The sequence below is a fragment of the Macrobrachium nipponense genome, chromosome 25 (assembly GCF_015104395.2).
Source record: "Macrobrachium nipponense isolate FS-2020 chromosome 25, ASM1510439v2, whole genome shotgun sequence".
Lineage (NCBI taxonomy): Eukaryota > Metazoa > Arthropoda > Malacostraca > Decapoda > Palaemonidae > Macrobrachium > Macrobrachium nipponense.
The window spans coordinates 60,435,215-60,459,555 of NC_087214.1; the positions used below are offsets into that span (position 1 = coordinate 60,435,215).

General features: G+C 39.1%; 3 protein-coding genes and 1 pseudogene across 3 annotated transcripts in view; all 4 read right to left on the reverse strand.

The window, feature by feature from the left end:
• Positions 1-6,931: 6,931 nt before the first annotated feature.
• On the reverse strand, positions 6,932-13,193 carry LOC135199088 (abnormal spindle-like microcephaly-associated protein homolog; annotated as a pseudogene).
• A 263-nt stretch (positions 13,194-13,456) lies between these two features.
• Positions 13,457-14,488, reverse strand: LOC135199089 (abnormal spindle-like microcephaly-associated protein homolog). The gene has a single exon (XM_064227006.1). The coding sequence runs from the start codon at positions 14,486-14,488 to the stop codon at positions 13,457-13,459; it is 1,032 nt and encodes a 343-aa protein (XP_064083076.1).
• Positions 14,488-24,341, reverse strand: part of LOC135199090 (plectin-like) — a 77,791-nt gene continuing 67,937 nt past the window's right edge. The window contains exon 9 of the mRNA XM_064227007.1: positions 14,488-15,807. Within this exon, the coding sequence (XP_064083077.1) occupies positions 14,491-15,807 (1,317 nt within the window). The 3' untranslated portion in view covers positions 14,488-14,490. The remainder of the gene's footprint in view (positions 15,808-24,341) is intronic.
• Positions 16,981-21,902, reverse strand: LOC135198936 (uncharacterized protein DDB_G0290685-like). The gene has a single exon (XM_064226855.1). The coding sequence runs from the start codon at positions 21,781-21,783 to the stop codon at positions 16,981-16,983; it is 4,803 nt and encodes a 1,600-aa protein (XP_064082925.1). The 5' UTR covers positions 21,784-21,902.

Here is a 24,341-nt window from a genome sequence, read left to right on the forward strand (position 1 = left end):
CCTCCAGAATGCCTACATCCTCTACTGTGGGTACTACAATCCAGATCTCCAGAGGTTGTCACACATCCAGTTTCTCGAGGTAGCCGGGAATGCCCTCATCAACTTTAATCCCGATGTGTGGCCTTCCATCACTGCCCCCCTGCCCCGAGCTGCAGATCTGCCTCTAGAGGAAAGGGCAGATGTTAGGAGGGCCAACTTCGGTCGTCCTGCTCCTACCTGCTGCTGCTGCCACCGCCGCCGCCCCTGCTGCAGACGCCCCTGCTGCCGCCGCCCCTGCTGCCAATGCCCCTGCTGCCAATGCCCCTGCTGCCGCCGTCCCTGCTACCACCGCCCCTGCTCCTGCCGCCCTTGATGATCCCGTCCCCGCTCAGATGACTTTTCATCAGATAGCAGACCCTGTGTGTTGGCTGCTGCCAGGGGATCACACACTGGAGCTCCTACAAGGGCACAGGCAGAAGCGTTGCCGGGTGTGCCATATGAATGGCAGAAGGAGAGACACCCGGTTCTTCGGGGAGTGTGACCGCAAGTACCACAATGCGGTCATATATTGGAGTGCGCCTGACGTACCGACAGCGGAGAGTGCCGTGGGCCACCGAAGGGCGGCAGTCCATCAGCAATAAGGGCGCGCATTTCCCTCCTCCACCTGTACCTCATCATGTCGAGAAGAAAAAAATGCAAGACTCTTCAATGGATGAGGGAGAAAACAAGAATAGTACGAGGAGTCACAATTACGAGTGAGTATTCTGCATTTATTTTATATTTAGTTTTATATTTATTACAAGTTTTTATATATATGTATCTATTGATGTATTTTATATGTTATTTCATTTTATACAAAAAGAAAAGTTTCACCTGCATTCCTTTTAGTTATGTATTCGTACCAGACTAGAAAAATGTAATATATATATATATATATATATATATATATATATATATATATATATATGATATATATATGTATAGAAATATATATATATATATATATATATATATATATATATATATATATATATATATATATATATATATATATGTATGGAAATATATATATATATTATATATAATATTATAATAATATATTATATATATCATATATAGGATATTTTTTATATATATTATATATATATATATAATATATATTAAGGGTAATATTTATATGTATATATATATATATTATATATATATATATAATAATATATTATAGAATGGTATTTTTTTGGGTTTTAAAAGCCAAAAAAATCTAACATTCTAGTAATATTCAATCATTTATGTTCATTTTGAAACAAATTCGAAGTCTCTAGCACAATACTTACATCACATTCTCGTAATATTTGCTCCATTTCATATTAGCCGTTATATAGAGTTTTATATATGAAAATGTGTGCAATTTCATGCAAAATACAACAAAATATAATTGAAGGCCGTAGCTTTTCTTACTTTTAAAATATTTGCATATAAATCACGATAAATAGAAAAAAATTGACGTTTGGTCAACTTTGACTCTACCGAAATGATCAAAAAAACGTCTATTGTAAGCTAAAACGTTTCTTACAGTCTAGGTAACTATTCAATCATTTTATCTTCATTTTGAAATAAATTAGAACGTCTCTAGCATAATATTTAGTATTGTTATGGTGAGATTTTTGAAAAAAACAAAAACTTTTTCCGTTCCCTACCGCGCTCGGATTCTCCGCCGCAAATCTCCAAAATGCTTACGTCACATTCTCGTAATATTTGCTCCATTTCATATTAGCCGTTTCATAAAGTTGTATATATGAAAATGTGTGCAATTACATGTAGAATACAAAAAAAAATAATTGAAGGTCGTAGCTTTTCTTATGTTTTAAATATGTGCATATAAATCACGATAAATAGAAAAAAATCGACGTTCGGTCAACTTTGACTCTTCCGAAATGGTCGAAAAACGCAATTGTAAGCTAAAACTCTTACAGTCTAGTAATATTCAATCATTTATCTTCATTTTGAAAAAAATTTGAAGTCTCTATATTTCGATTTATGGTGAATTTTTGAAAAAAAACTTTTTCCTTCCCTCCGCCGCGGATTCTCCCCCGCAAATCTCCGAAATGCTTACTTCGCATTCTCGTAATATTTGCTCCATTTCATATTAGCCGTTTCATAGAGTTTTATATATGAAAATGTGCGCCATTCCATGTAGAATACAAAAAAATAATTGAAGGTCGTAGCTTTTCTCATTTTTGAAATATTTGCATATAAATCACGATAAATAGAAAAAAATCGACGTTTGATCAACTTTGACTCTACCGAAATGGTCGAAAAACACTATTGTAAGCTAAAAATCTTACATTCCAGTAATTTTCAGTCAGTTATCTTAATTTTGAAACAGATTTGAAGTCTCTAGCACAATATTTAGATTTATGGTGAATTTTTAAAAAATACTTTTTCCTTCCCTCCGTGCGCGGATTTTCCGCCGCAAATCTCCGAAATGCTTACTTTGCATTCTCGTAATATTTGCTCCGTTTCATAGAGTTTTATATATGAAAATGTGCGCAATTTCATGTAGAATACAACCAAAAATAATTAAAGGTTGTAGCTTTTCTCATTTTTGAAATATTTGCATATAAAGAAAATATATAAAAAAAATTCAACATTTGGTCAACTTTAACTCGTCCTAAATCGTCAAAACCTGCAATTGTAAGCTAAAACTCTTACAGTATAGTAATATTCAATCAATTATCTTCATTTTGAAACAAATTGGAAGTTTCTAGAACAATATTTAGGTTTATGGTGAATTTTTAAAAAAACATTTTTTTACGTTTACGTGTTACGAATTCATGCATCATTTTGTGATAATATTTTCTCTGTGTTGCTTTGATCGTTTTACAATGTGTTATATACCAAAATGATTGCAATTTAGTGTTCAATACAACGAAAAAAAATTAACTTGTTAGCTTCAACCGTTTTGCTCACAGCGATTTGTATACAATTATATATGAATTTTTTTTGTGCTGTCATATATCCCAATGTTTATATATGATAATGATATTATTTTCATTTCTGATGGCTGCATACTAAACTTCAGGCAATGACAAAAAAAGGAGCCAAAAATAAACTCTTAATCTTGAAAACTAAGCGTGCTGTGATTTTTTTTTTTTTCCGCTTCGGCGCTCACTCCCGAACCCAGCCAGCATACAGGAGACTATTTTTAAAATACCACTTCAGCGTTTAAGGGTTAAGTTACAACACATCATGTAAAACTAGAGTTCATCATCCACCTTAATATGAATTACTATATCTTGTAGTTAACGCATAAAGATGAGACGCAATAGTGTATAGCATCAAGAATTGTTACGCCATGACGTCACAAAAGTTGTGCTCGAGGGCAACATCACACACAGCGTGCATTCGCTTCCCAGGTACCGAAGAGAAAAGATAAAAGGTAAGGCGGATCGTGTTCTCCTCCCCACACAGCCAGAGTCGTTACTTTGATTCAATTAACATGATATAGTGAAAGTTTATCGCGGGGTATCCCACGCATCCTGTGAATAATGAAGCCTAATTCGAGTTTGTATTGCCAAATGTAAAGTAAACAATCCGATTATGTGGATTTTTGTGTCAGATTTCTTGATTTTCTATCACTTGTTCTGCCTCATGGACATAGAATTGCAATGGTCACGTGCTACTTGAATTTATTGACTTTTTGTATTAAATGTTTCCTGAGACCTTTTCACGTGGAATTAACTTAGACATTATATGCGGGGCAATGTTTTGAGTGTAATTATAGTTTATTTTTTTAATAAAAGTGTAAAACTGTAAACCTTGCTTCCTCAATCCCCCCACCGAGTTGTAGACTATATACGTATATAGTCCTTCAGACCTTGTTATCGCCCAGACCATCAGGCTAGAACCTAAGTAAGTCAGAAGCGAATAATTCGCGACATAAAGATTCATAACTTTTCGTCTAAGATTTGTCTGTCTCATACATGTCCACCGTTTTCTGCACTTCCATTAGAATTATATGATCGATCTCAGATTGGCGAGATCGAAAATCAGTGGCGTTCACAGTTGACAATTAAATGGGAAAATGTTTTTCCTGATGGAATGGTGACAGATGAAGCAGATTTCTGGTGCAAAGCAATTCCTCTTAAAAATTCTGCTGGTGATTGCGTTATGAAAGAATTGTCTGCATTTACATTGACTATGTATAGTTTGCCCATTAGCAATGCCACAGTCGAAAAAGTATTTTCAAGAGTAACAGCAACAAAAAGAAACAGAATGGGACTAGAACTTCTTTCATCAACAATCCGAATCAAAATGGAATATTTGTTGCTATAATTTCACTCCATCAGCCAGAATGCTGAGATTTGAGTCATCAATCTATATTAAAGAAACAGCCGAAAAGGAAGATGATGAGACTGCCAAAGTTTTATCTGCTATTCAGTTTTAAAATTGTAAAAATCTTGCTTCTCTTGCCTTTAAGTTATTAAATTATTCTGTTTACAATGTTTAAATTTAAAAAATTATCAAGAGGAAAAATAATACTATAAGAAAACGGAAGCTTATTATCGCTTGTTCATAAGTACGTATTTATTTTTTATATTATATTGTGATATTATTATTAAGGAAAACTTAAGTGTGTTCATTAACGTTCTGTTTTATATTGGTAGAAAGTTATTTGATTATGTACGTGTATGTAAACTCGTATAGTTGCTAAAATAACATGTGTATTGGCGAGATACAAATCCTTTTAAGTTTAGGCTACAAATACAATCCGCTACTTTTAGAGCTTAACTGCGCTACTTTTTGGTCTTCAGTTCTGGCAAGACTGCAGTGGTGGTGCAGACGACCTCTATGAATGTAGAACCAGAGCAGTGACAATGCAGAATCTGTTTTCAGCAATCTGTTCAAGGTCCTTCACCCAGCCAGATACGAAATAGTTGTAAGCCTCAAGAGACTTTTAGGCCTTGACCTGGCTCAATATGTAGTGGCTTACATCATTAACCAAATAGTTCACGATATCTGGATACGTAACTGCAGGCATCAGAACTCCATCGTTCAGGTGTCAACTTGTGCGGATCTTTGTTATTTACAACTTTCAGTTTTTTCTTGCACCTATAGTATATATAGATATGGTTCAAATTCCTAAGAACAGCAACAACGAAATTTTATATTTCCTATGACCTAAAATATGGCAGCGGCTCATTAGGTGCTCGTCTGCTGTGACGTCATGGGAAAACTAACTATAATCGCTTGCTGAAGTGGGTCGTCGGACTGGATTTGTTTTTCAAAGGAGTCAAGGGGAACATTTTGTCGAAAAACAAGATAAAGGAACAAGATTTTTCGAGAATCGAGATTGCTGTTGGTTCTGTTGCTAAGAGACGCTACTGTTAGATCAGTACGCAAGCTCGTGCGCGCACACATACAAAAACACATTAAATTTTGTTATATGATATTATATTGCATACCAATGAATGCTATTTACTAATGCAATGGGAATAAGCGATTTAAAAAGGTGTCATATTAGAGAGACACTGCTGAGATTAATCTGTATTCTATTGCTTGGTGAGAGTTTCTTGATAAACGGCAAAGATAAAAGCATACACCTCACAGTAGGCTTAATCATATTTAAAAATATAATAATGATGCTGATTTTCATAAAATTTCCCATAACAAGCTGTGGAAAAAAATTCTCTTAACAGTTAGCGTAGGTATTTGTTTTGACACCAAGTTACATTAACCAAGCGTTTAAAAGATTTTGTTTTCCTTAAAGAGCCTCAAATCTACAGAATATTAGTGAGTAAATTGATATTTGCCTTTTTAAAGTATATCTTTTCATTCAGTCTAACAGTGTTTTCTGTAACAGATAGCAGATGTTATAGGCCTCGTGAAGGATATTTCTCAAGATCCTTCCTAATGTTGGGATTGCCTCTGTGGGTTGGGGATTTCTTTAATGTACGTATTTCTTCCAAACTTCAGAGATTACCTCCCAGTGTTGGGTATTTCTTTAATGTACGTATTTCTTCCTGATTTCAGGGATTTCCTCCTGATGTAGGGATTTCGTCATGATGTAAGGGTTTCTTCCTAATGTAGACATTTCTTCCTAATGTAGGAATGTACTCCTTATGTAGGGGATTTCTTCTTAATGCAGGGCTTACTCAGCGCAGGAAATCCCTTGACATAAAAGGATTACACGTCCAAATCTTTTGGTCCACCCAAGGAAAGTATTTATGTTTGAAAACAATAAAAAGAATAGCTTAGACTAATTAGGAAATTGTTGTCATCAAAACGGCCAATGTCATGTGTTGACTTGATAAATCCTTATATTTTCTTATACTTCCCTTCACTAACCCTCCCACTCTCCCCACATGACCCCCACTCACTAGATCCAGTACTCGTTATCACATTAGCAAAATGAGAGATAGTGAAGTCGGTGCTTGAGTTTTGCGTCGCGATTCTAATCCTGTGCTTTTTCTAAAACTCGTTCCTTGGTGAAGAGCGTCATAAGGAGCCTTCTGGACAAGTCTTGAGAAGGCCCCTGGCCCTCATGGTCGCAGGTCTTTGAAGTATATCATCCTAGGCCTAAAATGAGTCACCCTTCTCATTCTAATATTCTATAGCACCACAACTTTCGTATTCGTAGGCCTATGACATTGTTATGGTACCAGTTTGGTATGCATAGCCATACCCAGAGTTTCTCATACCATGAAACATTAAGCATGTGACCTTGGGTATGCATTCCAGCACACAAGTGCCCACTCATCCATACATAAGTAAATGTGTGCTTTTGCACATACCATGAATATTCATGCACATACAAATGCACACTGTAAAACTATACAGGGTATAAAAGGATCTGATATTCACTAAGAAGCCAATGCACCAAAAACACACCACACCACAAAAGATGTTCCATCAGCAACTTGGAATACAGAGGCATCAACAAAAGAGAAAAGTCAGAAGCAATTTTATTGAAGCATTTTGAAAATAAGTTTATATAAATATATATATATATATATAATTGCATACATATAATATACATATGCCTTAATTAAGCGCATAACAATGGCTCGCTTTCTGCTCAGCACAATAGTCTTCGAATACACTTGAGATATCGTTAAAGCTGATGTTTTCAGCTTGATTCACTTAGATTCTACTCAGGTGATGGAGCGATTGAGAAAATACTGGGATGCAAAAGCAAGAATGAGTCTCCCTTGGAGTCGAAGGGACGAAATGACACATCATGAACTTAGGCCGGCAAAATTCGCTCTCTGCGTCTTATCGTACAAACTCTGGTTGTGAAGTAACAGCATCATACCAGAGCAGTGTACACTTTATGTACAATGCAAGTTTGAGAAGGTTTAATGAAGCCGTGGAAGTCTAATATCATACGTTACAAAAGTTATATCTATCACATTTTGAAATCTATTACTTAGGGCAACGAAGTGATGTCACCCTATCTCGACAGTCTTGTGCTGCGGAGAAGTGCGGTTATTATGGACATATGACTAAGGCAGTCCTGGGGTACAAATGTAACTATCCTGTGTGTTTAAATTCCTATGGAAAATAGTAGCTTGGAGAGAACAGTAAATATAATCTAATAAGATCTGCTTAAAATCCTGTATAATAACGTTTTTCATGAGGTCATATGTTATTCAGATATTGGACATGAAAGGTGCGGCAATGTATTTTGTCCTTATTAAAGCCGATGATGCTGACAATATTCACACCAGTTACGAACAGTCTATATAACAACAGCAACAGTTGCAAAATATACTCCAGTGGCACACTGACAGCATCATTATTTCCATCAGCTTATGGCTTTTGAAAATTATCACCTTTACGTAACATCTGCGTATCTCACTCACAATAAATAAACGAATGTGCTAATGAATAAATATATAATCAACATCTTATCTTAATAGTACAATCACAGAAACGAAGAGTTATTGTAAAACTGGCACCCGCTGTGGTGATATCACTGTCATGTTACGATGCCCCACGAAGTTCTTTTCGGGCCAGGTGCCCCCGAAGTGCTGCCTGGATCCTCACTGCAGCCTGTATGATAGCAGGGTCACTCAAATCAAGACTCGCTTGAGCGTGTTCCCTTAATGCCCTGCGTGTTTTGAAGCCACGGAAACCAGCTTGGATCTTAGTAGCTGCTTCCTCTGGCGTTAAGTTTTTCGTAGTTTTTATCTTAGGGAGGCCGCCACATTTTTTGGCAGCTACCTGTCTCCTAGCAATAAACCCACGGATACCAGCTTGTAGAGTGATGACAGCTTTTATGACATCAGGATCTTCAGGAATGCCGTCAACCTTGCTCATTCTCTCCTCAAGAACACTAGCTATGAGAGCATCTCTGGCAAGACTTCCCCGCCTGGCTTCACTCTGAGCAGCTTCCATGCTGTCACGTCTGTTCTGCAGTCCTCGTGGCAAGCTTGTATACGAGGGTTTCCCAGAAGGATCCTTGAGGCCTTTTCTAGCTTTATAACCCCTAAACGCAGCCTGGATTTTGGTTGCAGCTTTGGCCTCCTCATCTGGCTTTGATGTATGTGTAGATTTTCCTTTTGCATGCCTTACATCATCGCCACTGCCACCTATGATTTGTTTTCGGCACTGATAGCCTCGGAAAGCACTCTGTATCTTGGTAGCTGCCCTGGTTAGTTCCTCTTCCTTGATGTCAGCTGATAAAATATCTGGAGATGGACTGACATTTCTGCTGGAAATATTGGACCAATCACTATCGCCCTGGTATGCAATGTCTAGATTATCTGAGCTTTCATGCAAACCTGTCGGCATACCGTTGGTGAAAGGAACACCAGGATTATCATCCACATCTGTTATGACTATTGACGGTTCAATTAAAACACTGGCTCTGTTCTTTTGTCTTTCCTTCATGGATTTCCTGGTTTTAAAACCCCTGAATAAAGACTGAATTCTGATCGCAGCATCCTCAAGTCCCAAAACATCTTCGTAACTGTCGTTCTCCGATTCCTTAGTCAGATTATTCATTTTTATCTTAATGGGAACAACAGTCTTTTTTCCCTTACCGGAAACCCGACCTGAAGAGGACTTTGGATTCTTCATGAGCTTTCTAGCTTGGAACCCTCTGTAAGATGCTTGTATCCTAGTGGCTGCCTCTTCTAAATCATCGCTAACATTGACAGGGTTCTTAGACTTGACACCTCCTGCCTTCAGTTTTTTACGCGTCAGGTATCCTCGTATTCCGGCCTGAATCTTTGCTGCTGCATTTTGTACATCTAGATTCTGTAAGTCTATATCTGGCACAGATGATCTTTCATTCACTTTGTCCAACCTTTTACTAGAATTTTCTAGATCCTTACGTACTTTGTGACCTCTGAAAGATGACTGTATCTTAACAGCAGCCATCTGCACTTCAGGATCATCTAAATCAACGTCCACATAATTTTCTATTTCAGGTGATTTTGAATCTCTTAAAGATTTCCTAGTCTGAAATCCTCTGAAATTGGACTGAATAGTAGTAGCTGCTTTCTCAAGTTCAGGATCTGTTAGATCAATGTTTTCTATTTCATCTGTATCCTGACCATTGTCTTTATCAGGAGATTTTGAAGATCTGATGTTTTTCCTGGTCTGAAATCCTCTGAAATTGGACTGAATAGTAGTTGCTGCTTTCTCCAGTTCAGGATCTGTTAGATCGATGTTTTCTATTTCATCTGTATCCTGACCATTGTCTTTGTCTGGAGATTTTGAAGATCTTTGGTGTTTTTCTGGTCTGAAATCCTCTGAGTTGACTGAATTAGTACACTTTCTCCGTTCCCGATCTGTTAGATCGATGTTTTTCTATTTCATCTGATCCTGACCATTGTCCTTTGTCAGGAGATTTTGAAGACTGATGTTTTTCCTGGTCTGAAATCCTCTGAATTGGACTGAATAGTATTCAGCTTTCCTCCAGTCCAGATCTGTTAGATCGATGTTTTCTATTTCATCTGTATCCTGACCATTGTCTTTGTCAGGAGATTTTGAAGATCTGATGTTTTTCCTGGTCTGAAATCCTCTGAAGTTGGACTAATGAATTAGTAGTTGCAGCTCAATATTTTTCAGTCAGGATCTTTGTCAGACATGTTTTTTCTGGTCATCCTGTACTCTTTGACCATGTCTTTGTATCCAGATTTTGAAGATCTGATGTTTTTCCTGGTCTGAAATCCTCTGAAGTTGGACTGAATAGTAGTTGCAGCTTTCTCCAGTTCAGGATCAGTCAGTCATATTTTTCTTTATCATTTTTTTCAAATATTCATGTTCAAATCCAATTTCTGTATCCTGACCATTGTGTCCTTTGTCAGGAGATTTTGGAAGATCTGATGTTTTCCTGGTCTGAAATCCTCTGAAGTTGGACTGAATAGTATTGCAGCTTTGGCTCCAGTCAAAAGGATCAGTCAGATCAATTTTATTTTCTAGTTTCAATCTGTATCCTGACCTGACCATTGTCTTTGTCAGATTTTGAAGATCTGATGATCCTGGTCTGAAATCCTCTTGAAATTTGGACTGAATGTAGTTGCAAAGCTTTCTCCCAGCAGGGAATCCATCAGATCAATATTTTCTATTTCATCTGTATCCCTGACCATTGTCTTTGTCAGATGAAGATCTTGATGTTTTTCCCTGGTCTGAAATCCTCTGAAGTTGGGACTGAATAGTAGTTGGCTGCTTTCTCCATTTCCGGATCAGTCAGTCAAATTTTGTTTTCTATTTCATCTGTATCCTGACCGATTGTCTTTGTCCGGAGATGGGGAAGATTTTCTGTTTTTCCTGGTCTGAAATTCCTCTTGAAGTTGGAACTGAATAGTAGTAGCCATTGCTTTCCCTCCATCAGGATCCTGTGAAATTCGATGTTTTTTCTATTTCATCTGTAATCCTGAGTCCTTTGTCAGTAGAATTTTGAAGATCTGATGTTTTTCCTTGTTCTGAAATCCTCTGAAATTGGATCTGAATAGTATATCAGCTCTTCCAGTTCCGGATCAGTCAGATCAATATTTTCTATTTCATCTGTATCCTGACCATTGTCTTTGTCAGGAGATTTTGAAGCTTTGATGTTTTTCCTGGTCTGAAATCCTCTGAAGTTGGACTGAATAGTAGTAGCAGCTTTCTCCAGTTTCGGATCAGTCAGATCCAATATTTTCTATTCATCTGTCCTCCTGATCATGTCTTTGTCAGGAGATTTTGAAGCTTTGATGTTTTTCCTGGTCTGAAATCCTCTGAAGTTGGACTGAATAGTAGTAGCAGCTTTCTCCAGTTCAGGATCAGTCAGATCAATATTTTCTATTTCATCTGTATCCTGACCATTGTCTTTGTCCGGAGATTTTGAAGATCTGATGTTTTTCCTGGTCTGAAATCCTCTGAAGTTGGACTGAATAGTAGTTGCAGCTTTCTCCAGTTCAGGATCAGTCAGATCAATATTTTCTATTTCATCTGTATCCTGACCATTGTCTTTGTCCCAAGGAGGATTTTTGAAGATCTTGATGTTTTTTCCTGGTCTGAAATCCTCTGAAGTTGGACTGAATTATCGTTGCAGACCTTTCTCCAGTTCTGGATCAGTCAGGATTCAATATTTCTATATTTCATCTGTTATCCTGATCCATTGTCTTTGTCAGGAGATTGAAGATCTGATGTTTTTCCTGGTCTGAAATCCTTCTGAAGGGGACTTAATAGGTAGTACAGCTTTCTCAGTTCAAGGATCAGTTCAGATCAATATTTTTCTATTTCATCTGTATCACTGGACCATTTGTCTTTGTCAGGAGATTTTGAAGATTGATGTTTTTCCTGGTCTTGGAAGGAATCCTCTGAAGTTGAACTGAATAGTAGTTGCAAGCTTTTCTCAGTTTTCCATCAGTTCATATCGTGTTTTCTATTTCCATCTGTATCCTGACCATTGTCTTTTTGTCATGGGATTTTGAAGATTTTCTGAATCCTTTTCCTGGTTGAAAGCCTCTGAATTGGACTTTTTGAATAGTATGTTGGCTTTCCTCCAGGTTCCGGACAGTCGAAAGTCCTATTTCATTCCTGTAATTCCTGACCATTGGTCTTTGTCGGAAGATTTTGAAGATCTGAATGTTTTCCTGGTCTGAAATTCCTCTTGGAAATGCGACTGAATAGTTAGTTTGCCCGCTCTCCAGTTCCGGCCTTGGTTAGACGATGTTTTCTATTTTCATCTGTATCACTGACCATGTTTCTTTGTCAGGAGATTTGAAGATCTGCATGTTTTTCCTGGTCTGAAATCCTCTGAAATTGGACCTAATAGGTAGTTGCTTTGCTTTCTCCAGGTTCCGGATCTGTTAGATCGATTTTGTTCTAATTCATCTAGCCTGACCATGTCTTTGTCCGGAGATTTTGAAGATCTGATGGTTTTTCCTGGTCTGAAATCCTCTGAAAATTGGACTGAATAGTTTGGTTGCTGCTTTCTCCAGGGTTCCGGATCTGTTTAGTCGATTTGTTTTCTATTTCCATCTGTTATCCTGGACCATTGTCTTTGTTCAGAGATTTTTGAAGATCTGATGTTTTTCCTGGTCTGGAAATTTCCTCTGAAATTGGACTGAATAGTAGTTGCCAGCTTTCTCCAGTTCCGGATCCTGTTAGATTCGAATTGGTTTTCTATTTTCGGTCTGTAGTCCACACACATTGTCTTTGTTCAAGGAGATTTTGGAAGATCTTGATGTTTTTGTCCTTGGTCTGAATCCTCTGAAATTGGACCTGAATAGTAGTGCTGCTCTTCTCAAATTCCGGATCTGTTAAGATCGATTTTTTCATTTTCATCTGTATCCGGGACCAGTGTCATTTGTTCAGGAGATTTTGAAGATCTGATGTTTTTCCTGGTCTTGAAACTCTGAAATTGGACTGGAATAGTAGTAGCAGCTTGCTTCCAGTCCGGACTGTTAGATCGGATGTTTTCTTATTTCATCGTATCCTGACCATTGTCTTTGTCCGGAGATTTTTGAAAGATCTGAGTCCTGGTCTGGAAAATCCCTGAAATGACTGAATTAGTAGTGCTGCTTCTCCAGCCGAACGTAGATCATGTCGATTATCTGTATCCTACCATTGTCTTTTGTCAGGAAGATTTTGAAGCACCGTCTGATGTTTTTCCTTGGTCTGAAATCCTTGAAATTGGACTGAATAGTAGTTGGCAGCTTTCTCCAGTTTTCCGGGATCTGTGTAGATCGAGCTATTTTCATCTGTATCCTGACCATTGTCTGGCCGGAGATTTTGAAGATCTGATGTTTTTCCTGCGAATCTCTGAAATTGGAACTGAAGAGTAGAGCAGCTTTCCAGTCAGGATCTGTTAGATCTGATATTTCTATTTATCTGTATCCTGACCATTGCGCGAGATTGAAACGATGTTTTTTCCTGGTCTGAAATCCTCTGAAATTGGGACTAATAGAATATAGCAGCTTTCTCCAGTTCAGGATCTGTTAGATCGATGTTTTCTATTTCGTCTGTATTCCTGACCATGTCATTTTGTCAGGAGATTTGAAGATCTGCAGTCCTGGTCTGAAATCCTCTGAGTTTGGATCTGCAATGTAGTAGCAGCTTTCTCCAGTTCCGGATCTGTTAGATCGATGTTTTCTATTTCATCTGTATCCTGACCATCGTCTTTATCAGGAGATTTTGAAGATCTGATACTTTTCCTGGTCTGAAATCCTCTGAAGTTGGACTGAATAGTAGTTGCAGCTTTCTCCAGTTCCGGATCTGTTAGATCGATGTTTTCTATTTCATCTGTATCCTGACCATTGTCTTTGTCAGGAGATTTTGAAGATCTGATGTTTTTCCTGGTCTTAAATCCTCTGAAATTGGACTGAATAGTAGTTGCTGCTTTCTCCAGTTCCGGATCTGTTAGATCGATGTTTTCTATTTCATCTGTATCCTGACCATTGTCTTTGTCAGGAGATTTTGAACCCCTGATGTTTTTCCTGGTCTTAAATCCTCTGAAAGATGATTGGATAATAGCTGCTGCTCTTTGCAGATCAGGATCTGTTAAATCAATGTTTTCCAAGTCATTATCTGGAAGCTGGGAAGCAGTGCCTTCTTTTGTGAACTGGGAATCTCGAAAAGACTTTTGGGTGACTCTTGCAGTTTCATTTAGCTCTGGGTCGTTCAGGTCTAGTTTACGACCATTATCATTGTCAGGAGTTTTTATAGCTCTGAGGGATTTCTTTGTCTGAAATCCTCTGAAGGATGATTGGATAATAGCTGCTGCTTTTTGTAACTCAGGATCTGACAGATCGATGTTTTCCAAGTCACTGTCTAGAAGCTGCGATGTCTTACCTTCTTTCCTCAGCTGGTAACTTCTAAAAGAATTTTGGATTAATCTAGCTGCTTCATGGAGATCTTGATTACTCAGATCTAAGTGACTCATGCCATCATTGTTTTCAGGAGCCTCTGGAGAACAATTTATTAACCTCATTTCTTTTCTCGTCCTATAGCCACGGAAATTAGATTGTATTTTTGTAGCTGCTCTGTTCAGCTCTGAATCTTGTGCATCCATTTCTATCCGAGATGGTTGTTGCTGTTCTCTAAGTGATGGCGAGTCTTAAAACCCCTGAACGCTGACTGTATAATGGTAGCAGCTTTTTCTAACTCTTCATCATTGAAACCTAGGCATGAATCATCTTCTCCATTAACAGATGGCTGCAACTGCTTAGTTCTGAATGAACGATAGTGAGACTGAATGATAGATGCAGCTTTCTCCAGTTCAGGATCATCTAAATCCAAGTTAACTTCTTCCATTTCTCCAACAGGAGAGGATTGAATTTTAGTGGCTGCCTTTTGGAGCTCAGTATCTTCGAAGTCATGCTCCTGCACAACATTTTCAGTCGGCTGGGAAGCTTTCAGATCACGCCGTACTTTAAAGCCTCGGAAGCCAGCCTGGATGATTGTCGCTGCTTTCTGAATTTCAGTATCACTTAAATCTACCTCATCTTCCTTTTCGTCTCCTTCCTCAGTATTTTCTTTCAAGATCTTGCGAGTCTGAAACCCACGAAATGATGACTGTATCTTAATGGCAGCCTTCTCTACATCAGGGTCCCCCAAGTCTATGTTGATGTCATCAGGCTCAGAAGTGTCAATGTCCTTGGCTGCTTTGAAATTCCGGTAGGATGACTGAATTGTCATGGCTGCTTTCTGGACCTCTGGATCATTGAGATCTATGTCCACTTCTTCTTTGCCTGGTGAATGAGGTTCTTTCAGACCCTTCCGACACTGATAGCCCCGGAACGAAGACTGGATTAAGGTCGCTGCATTGTGTAGGGCATGATCTTGGAGGCTGATGTCGATTTCAGGGGTTGGTGAGGCTTTCAGGTTCTGTCTTGTCTTGAACCCTCTAAAAGATGACTGTATCGCAATCGCTGCTTTTTCCACTTCAGGATCTTCTAAGTCAATATCGGCGCCACCGGTTTCTTTCAGGTTAAGTGGTGTTGGCTCGGGCTCAGCATCCTTCTGGGACTGGTGCTGCTGGAATGAAGACTGGATTACCACTGCTGCTTTTTGAACCTCGGGGTCATTCAAATTGATGTCTTGCACCACTATCTCCCCAGGTTCTGCTTGATTACTGCTTTCTGCTTTCACTGCCTGATGCAACTGGAGACTCTTTCTCGCCTGGTGACCTCGGAAAGATGCTTGGATGGATGTCGCAGCTGCATGGAGCTCTGGGTCGTTCAGATTGATCTCTTCCAAAACTGAATTCTCTTGGACTGTGGCGTTCTTATCTTTCAGATCTTTCCTGGCTTTGTAGCCCCTGAAGCCAGCCTGGATCTTTGTTGCAGCTTGGGCTAATTCTTCGTCTGTGTCAGCTACTATTGCAGCTGCCTGAAATATTGCAAAGAATATTAGAAATTTTATCTTTGCATGATTTTATATGCTAAACGCTTTATCATTTCCAAATAATATTGACTCTTAGCGTTAATTAATACTTACTAAAAATGATAGTAAATTATTCTTTTGAGTTTTGTATAGCAATGGGAAAATATTAGCATAACTGAAGCTTAAGTTTAGCATTTCAACAGATACAAAAGTGTAAACATTTTCTCTATCAAGAAAGACAATAAAGATCTTTCCAAACAACAAACTATGAAAATTCAGTGCCCTTTTTTTTGTGATCAAGACACGTTCCAGCAAGGACAAACAAACAGATGCATAGGAGTCTTGCAAGTGAACAAGACAGCATACAACAGAGTGAGAAAAGAGTGCAATAGATGTCCAACTAAGTTAAGAACTGGAAAGTCTAATGCCACAGCATCTAATGTAATCACCACCGTGACTAGACTATCAGCCAGAGTAATAAACTAAAAGTTTTGAGGAATGTGACACAGTTAGCTAGTTGTCTCTCACATACAAATGGCTGTGAAAATCTCTCTTGCTTACCTGTGTGTACAAACAAAAAAAAAGGTATTGTGCCAGTATGGAGTCTACCTATAAACTTTTATATACAAGCTGTCTTTTGCTACATACCAGAAAACATCAATTAGTGTACATGAATGTAATCTCAGAACACATCTCAGTCAAGTAGTCTAAGAATGTGAAGCATGAAGTCTTATACAGAGTGCAAAGGACAAAATGAGTCTTCTTATTTCTTTGGTTCCCGTGCTCCGCGGGGGGAGGGACCATGCAAGGGTGGTGCGTGCAAAGGATTACCCGCATTCTTTCCTTTGCTTACGACTCTCTTTCAATCACCTATGTTCCTGATGACGTCGTGTGACTTGGGAACCCTTGTGTGTCTTCCTGGCCCTGCCAAGCAGGGTTTGGAAATCACTGCCCCTAACCCACAACTATTTTAGTAATCATCATCACACTGTGCTCCCTTGATAATTGCCCCTTGCAGATTTCCTGTGATTTTAGTTGATTGTATCCATTAATATAACGTTTGCATTTTGTATATTGAAAAATGGTGCACATATTTGTTGAACAGGGTAACTATGATTGTCTGGTTTCAGGAATCCATCAAATATTGTTTTGACCAGAAAGCAAACATTGGTAGAAAAACTATCCCTGGAGGCCCTCTTTCAATGCCTCTTGGCATATCATTTCCCTGACAGCAGGATCAGGACCTGGTGTAGGTGGTCTGGGTACCACAAAAGTGTTAGATGGGCTAGACAAAGGCCTACCATGGTCCGTCTGAATAACAACGAAGGTTTTATCGTCCACACTATGGATTGACTGCACAGAGTGACTCCTGTGCTCTGACTTTGCAGATGAAATTAGCTTTCCCTGGCTGTTGTAGCGATCACATGTAGGAACCATTTGGTAATCTTGCTTTTTCTCCTTTGTGAGAGCAGGACCCCCTTTATTCTCTATTTCCCTGCATGCTTCTGTTATGACGACATTGCTTTCCAAGCTTGGTTGAACAGGATCAAATGAGTTGCTTGGTTTCACATCTACAATCTTCACATGTGGGTCTTTCTCATGTTCCTCTTTGTCATTCACGCAAGTCTCATCATAGAACCTAACAGACTGTTTTTCTGTTGAATCCAGATTGAAGTTATCTTCATTCATTTCCATAGAAGGTGGATTATTGTTAAGTGCATCAGAAATATCATCTTGCGAGAGAACATGAGCAGAATAGTCGTTTACAGTAGCAGCATTAATTGCAGAATTGCCTCTGTCAGAGAGTACCTGTTCAAGTGCATCCATCATCTCCCCTTTTCCATTGGGGTCGTCCTTGAGACCTTCCAGTAGGCATTTGCCCTCAGAATTATCTGAGACCTCTTTCGTCATCCCCGGTGCAGCTGCATTATCAGTGTTCCCAGTAGTTCCAACAAGATCTTTTGAACCCTCTGCTGATTCTTGTTCATCTGAATTAGCATCTAGAGTAGTATTATCATACACTAGTGATTCCTTGTTATCAAACAGAGGTCCATCCTTTCCCCTTGCATCTTCATATTTCGCAAAACTCTCTCTTGATTCTGTATTTTCTGTCACACTATCGAGATGTTTTGGTCCTTCTTCAGGCGTTAAGTCCCCGACTTCGTCTTTCCCTAAATCATCTGGTTTCAGTGAGTCGTTTTCCTCAGCTTTATCTCTGATGTCATCAGTATCCTCACAATCTTTACCTAGATCATCAACTGAGTCTCTAGATCTCTTTATTCTAGCAGATGTAGACTTTCCCCTACTCAACACAACTATTGTCAAGCCCTCGTCTCCTGTTTTTTCAAAGCTGTATTTTGGGTCCTCTAGCTCACTGTTGGTGTTAAGAAGCTCTTTGCTGTCTGACATCAGGCCGTCAGTTGTATCTACTACATACCTTACCTGCCTGCTGAGCTCTCCACGTTCCCCTTTGGCAGTGTCCTGAAATTGTGTGTCTAGGGAGATGCCTGTTACTTTAACAGGGTCCAAAGAGCTCCTGTCAGAGTTTACCAAGCCTTTATCTCCCAAACTGACTTCATCTGGAGCATTGTTTGATCTTTCACTGCCATTTGTTGGTCCATCAACTGAACTGATAGTTTCTCCAGTCCTGCTAACATCCTTTGATTCCTCTCCAGCCTGAGCTAAAAGCGTTCCCAGCCCTTCGTTGGCTGGTTTTGTTAAGATGTCACTGGTTTTTTCACTATTATGGATGGGTTTCTCATGCAGGTTGTGACTTTCCTCTACAGGGGTCTCTGTTACAGCTTTGCCCTCTGGGTCAATGTCCTGTGGATTACCACCACTTGTCAGTTCATCCTCCGAGTTACAAGGTCTTCCAGTTTCAGGCTGTGGCTTCTCGACAAGGTCACCTGAGTCCACTGACAAATGCACCTTAATTTTTGGTATGCTTGTTTCATCTGGACTTCCATTTACAGAGCTGGAACTTTCCTGCATCGTACTTTGATCATTAGATTCTCCATTTTTTTTGGCAAAATCCTCATCAGTGTCGCTGGTTTTAGTTTTGGATTCCAAATCACCAGAGGCCTTGGCAGATTTTACAGTACTTTCTCCTACCTCCTTAGGTTCATGATTCGCTTCAATACTTCCTTCGTCACTGACCATCACATTTAACTCACCAATATGCGCACAGACGCTGCCAATGATTTCATCCATAATCTTAGCTTCTCCAGTCTCATTATGTCTATAACTTTCACCTCTAGCTTTCTCTTCCACTTTCTCTTTAGGCTGATTAGTAACCTCACTGAAATTGACAATACTTTCACCTGTAAGGTTGTCTTCAATTTTCTCTTCCGAATTTACATCTTCCTTGCCATTTGCAATACCTTCATTCAGAACTTTCTCTTCTATTTTCTCATTGGGCTTACCAGTATCCTCACTGTCATCTTCAATGCTTTCACCTGCATCTTTCTCTTCCAGTTTATCAATAGGCTCATTTATATCTACATTACCATTTATTGCACTTTCCCGTTTAACTTTCTCTTCCACTTCCTCATTAAGATTATTAATATTTTCACTACTATTTAAAATACTTTTATCCACAACTTTCTTTTCTACTTCATTGGGCTTGTCAGTGCCATCATTTTCACTTGTATCTTTCTCTTCCAGTTCATGATCAGGCTGGTTAAGATTTTCACTTCCACTTACAGTAATTTCATCAGTAACTTTCTCTTCCAACCTATCAACAGCCATATCAGTATATACACTGCCATTTACAGTACTTTCACTAGTAACTTTCTCTTCTAATTTGTCCTCCATAACTTTCTCTTCTGATTTTTCATCAACCTTATCAGGATCATCAATGTCATTGACAGCACTTTCACTAGTTACTTTCTCTTTCAATTTGTCATCTGTAACTTCCTCTTCTGATTTGTCATCTGCAACATTCTCTTCTGGTGTGTCATCAAGGTAATCTTTATCAGAACTTTCACCAAGAACTTTCTTTTCTGATTTGTGATCATGATTATCATTATTTTCACTACCATTTACGGAACTTTCATTAAGAACGTTCTCTTCTGATTTGTCATCAGACTTTTCAATATTTTCATTGCCCTTTTCATTACTTTCACTTTTTACTTTCACTTTTGATTTGTCATCTAGTACTTTCTCTTCTGATCTGTCATCAGGCATATCAGTTTCTTCACTGCTATTTACAGAACTTTCATCTGTCATTTTCTCTTCTGATTTGTCATCAGGCTTATGAGTACCTTTACTGCCATTTAAAATACTTTCACTTGTAACTTTCTCTTCTGGGTCATCATTAGCCTTTTCAGTATCTTCACTGCCATTTACAATACTTTCACTTGAAATTTTCTCCTCTGATTTTTCATCAGTCTTATTAGTATTTTCACCGCGATGTACGGGGCTTTCACTGGTAATTTTCTCATCCGATTTGTCATCAGGCTTAACAGTATCTTTATTGCTATTTGCAATACTTTCAATTGTAACATTCTCTTCTGATTTGTCATCAGCCCTATCAATGTCTTCACCGCCATTTGCAGCACTTTCACTTGTTACTTTCTCTTCTGATTTGTCATCAGGATTATCAGTGTCTGCAATGCTATTTGGTGTACTTTCACATGTAAGTTCCTCTTCCAATTTGTCATCTATAACTTTCTCTTCTGATTTGTCATGCAACTCCTCTTCCAATTTGTCATCTGTAACTTTCTCTTCTGATTTGTCATCTGTAACTTTCTCTTCATATTTGTCAAGCTTATCAGAATCTTCAATGCCATTTGCAGTACTTTCACTTGATACTTTCTCTTCTGATTTGTCACATGTAATCTTTTCTTCTGATTTTTCATCATGCCTTTCTGTATTTTCACTGCATTTTTCATTACTTTTACTTATTACTCTCTCTTCTGATTTGCCATCAGGCTCATCAGAATCTTCATTAACATTTACAGTACTTTCTCTTGTAGCTTTCGCTTCTGAGTTATCATCAGGATTATCAGATTCTACAATGACATTTACAGAACTTTCACTTGATACATTCTCTTCTGATTTGTCATCAGGCTTATCAGAATCTTCACTGCCATTTACAGTCCTTTCACTTATAACTTTCTCTTCTGATTTGTCATCAGCCTTATCAGTATTTTCACTGCCATTTACAGCACTTTCACTTGTTACTTTCTCTTCTGATATGTCATCAGGATTACCAGTGTCTTCAATTCCATTTGCTGCAGTTTCACCTGTAACTTTCTCTTCTGATTTGTCATCTATAACTTTCTCTTCTGATTTGTCATCTGTAACTTTCTCTTCTGATTTGTTATGCTTATCAGACTCTTCAATGCTATCTACAGTACTTTCATTTGTTATTTTGTCTTCTGATTTTTCATTTGCAATTTTGTTTTCTGATTTGTCGTCAGGCTTTTCAGTATTTTCATTGACATTTTCATTAGTTTCACTTATTACTTGCTCTTCCGATTTGTCATCTACGACTTTCTCTGATTTATCATTTGTTACTATTTCTTCAGATTTGCCACCAGGTGTATCAGAATCTTCATTGCTATTTACAGTACTTTCACTTGTTACTCTCTCTTCTGATTTGTCATCTGTAACTTTCTCTCCTGATTCATCATCTGCAACTTTCTCTTCAGATTTGTCATCAGGTTTATCAGAATCTTCAATGCTATTAACAGTAACGTCACTTGTTACTCCCTCTTTCAGTTTGTCATCTGTAACTTTCTCTTCTGATATGTCATCTGTAACTTTCTCTTCTAATTTGTCATCAGCCTTATAAGCATCTTCACTGCCATTTACAGTACTTTCACTTTTCACTTTCTCTTCTGATTCATCATCTGTGATTTTCTCTGTTGATTTTTCATCAAGATTAACGGTATTTTCACTACACTTTACAGGACTTTTGCCTATAATTTTTTCTTCTGATTTGTCAACAGCCTTATTAATATCTTCACTGCCATTCATAGTACTTCTGTCACGACTTCCTCTTCCAATTTGTCAATAACGTTTTCAGCATTTTCACTGCCATTCATAGTACTTTCACTTATTACTTTTTCTTCTGATTTGTTATCAGGCTCATTATTATCTTTATCGGTGTTTACAGTACTTTCAATCATAGCTATCTCTTCCAATATGTCATTTGTAACTTTCTCTTTTGATTTGTAATGAGGATCTTCACTGACATATACAGTACTTTCACCTGTAACTTTCTCCCCAGATTTGTCAATGCCATTTACAGTACCTTCAGTTAATACTTTCACTTCCGCTTTATTATCATGCCTTTCATTATTTTTTGTGACACCTTCCCTGTGACTCATGTCAATTTCAGACTCATCTCTATCCACCACAATCCAGCTTACATCATCAGAGAAGTCCTCTTCATCTTCTGTATTTAGTTGTTTTATCACCTTCACAGTGGATTTATCCTTGAGATCTGTGTCCTTCGTTCCCATCTGTTGTAGATTTTCTTGACCGCTCATAGGTCTTCCATTGAAGTCAGCAATCTTTCCTTTCAGGTCTTTCTGGGGGTCTTTGTCATCCTCAGTCTTCTGCTGGAAAAACGACCCTCCTCCTTTCCCTGTCACAGTTTTGGCGAAGTCTCTTGCCCCTTCAATCCCTCGTACCAGAGACATATTCGTATGGATTTCCTTAGCATTGATTACTTCACTTTTTCCATCTATTTGATTGTATTCGAATGCTGAGGGTTTATGTTCATTGGCATTTTCATCAATTTCAGCAGACGTTGTACTTTCTTCTGCAGGAGGATTGGCAGTGCCTGCTTCTAATTCTGCAATTGCAGCCTCTGCACTTTCTTCTGCTGCAGGTATATCATTGCTTTCTTCTTCTGCAGTTACAGCCTCTGCGCTTTCTTCTATTGCAGGTGTATCATTGCTTTCTTGTTCTGCAGTTGCAGCCTCTGCGCTTTCATCTATTGCAAGTGTATCATTGCTTTCTTCTTCTGCAGTTGTAATCTCTGCACTTTCTTCTGCCGCAATTGCATCAGTGCTTAATTCTTCTGCAGTTGCAGCCTCTGCACTTTCTTCTGCTACAGGTACATCATTGCTTTCTTCTTCTGCAGTCGCAGCCTCTGCGCTTTCTTCTATTGCAGGTGCATCAGTGCTTTCTTCTTCTGTAGCTGCAATCTCAGCACTTTCTTCTGCCACAGGTGCATCAGTACTTTCTTCTTCTGCAGCCCCCGCCAGGCCTCTGCACTCTTTGGTTTGCAGTGCATCATTTGGCTTCTTCTTATGCAGGCGCAGCCTCTGCACTTTCTTCTGCTGCAGGTGATTCATTGCTTTCTTCTCTGAAGTCGTGCCTCTGCTTGCTGCAGGTGCATGCATGCTTTCTTCTTTCTTGTAGGCTTGCACTTTCCTCAGCACCTTTCTCCTTTGCTGCAGGTGCATCATTGTTTCTTCTTCTGGCAGTCGTAGCTTCTGCACTTTCTTCTTGCTGCAGTGCAATCATGCTTTACTTCTTCTGCCAGTCGCAGCCTTTCTTGCACTATTCTTGCTGCAGGTGCAATTTCATGCTTTCTCTCTGCAGTCGCAGCCTCTGCACTTTCTTCTTTGCTGCAGGTGCATCATGCTCTTCTTTCTTGCAGTCGCCAGCTTCTTGCACTTTCTTCTGACTGCAGGTGCATCCCATTTGCTTTCTTCTTGCAGTGCAGCCTCTGCACTTTCTTCTGCTGCAGGGTGCAATCATGCTTTCTTTCTTCTGCAGAGCGGCATCTGCACTTTCTCGCTGCAGGTGCATCAGTGCTTTCTTCTTTCTGTAGCTTTGAGCAATCTCTCCAACTTTCTTCTGCTGAGGGCATCATTGCTTCCATCTTCTGCAGTAGCAGCCTTTCGGGGCCACTTCTCTTTGCTGCAGGTGCATTTCATTGCTTTCTTCTTCTTGCAGTCGCAGCCTCGCACTTTCTTGCTTGCAGGGCCTCATGCTTTCTTCTTCTGCAGTCGCAGCCTCTTTTGCACTTTCTTCTTTGCTGCATGTGCATCATTGCTTTTCTTCTTCTGTCGTCGCGCCGCTGCACTTTCTTCTGCTGCAGGTCATCAGTGCTTTCCTTCTTCTGGTGCTGCAATCTCCTGCACTTTCCTTTCTGCTGGCAGGTGGCACATTGCTTCCATCTTCTGCAGTAGCAGCCTTTTTCCGCACTTTCTTCTGCTGGCAGGTTGCATCATTGCTTTCTTCTTGCTGCAAGTCGCAGCCTTCTGCACTTTTTTCTTTCTGCTGCAGGGGTGCATCATTGCTTTCTCTTCTGCCATCGCAGCCTTCTGCACTTTCTTCTGCTGCAGGGTGCAATCATTGCCTTTCCTCTTCTCAGTCGCAGCCTTTCTTGGCATTTTTTTGCTGGCCGGTGCATCAGGCGTTCTTCTCTGGTCAGTCGCAGCCTTCTGCACTTGTCCTTCTTGCTGCAGGTGCATCATTGCTTTCTCTTCTGCAATCGCCGGCATCTTGGCACTTTCTTCTGCTTGCAAAGGTGGCATCAGTGCTTTTCCTTCTTCTGTAGCTGCAATCTCCTGCAC

Coding starts and splice junctions, on each gene's coding strand:
- LOC135199089 (XM_064227006.1), bottom strand. CDS start 14,488: ATGGATGCACAAGATTCAGAGCTGAACAGAGCAGCTACAAAAATACAA.
- LOC135198936 (XM_064226855.1), bottom strand. CDS start 21,783: ATGAATGGCAGTGAAGATATTAATAAGGCTGTTGACAAATCAGAAGAA.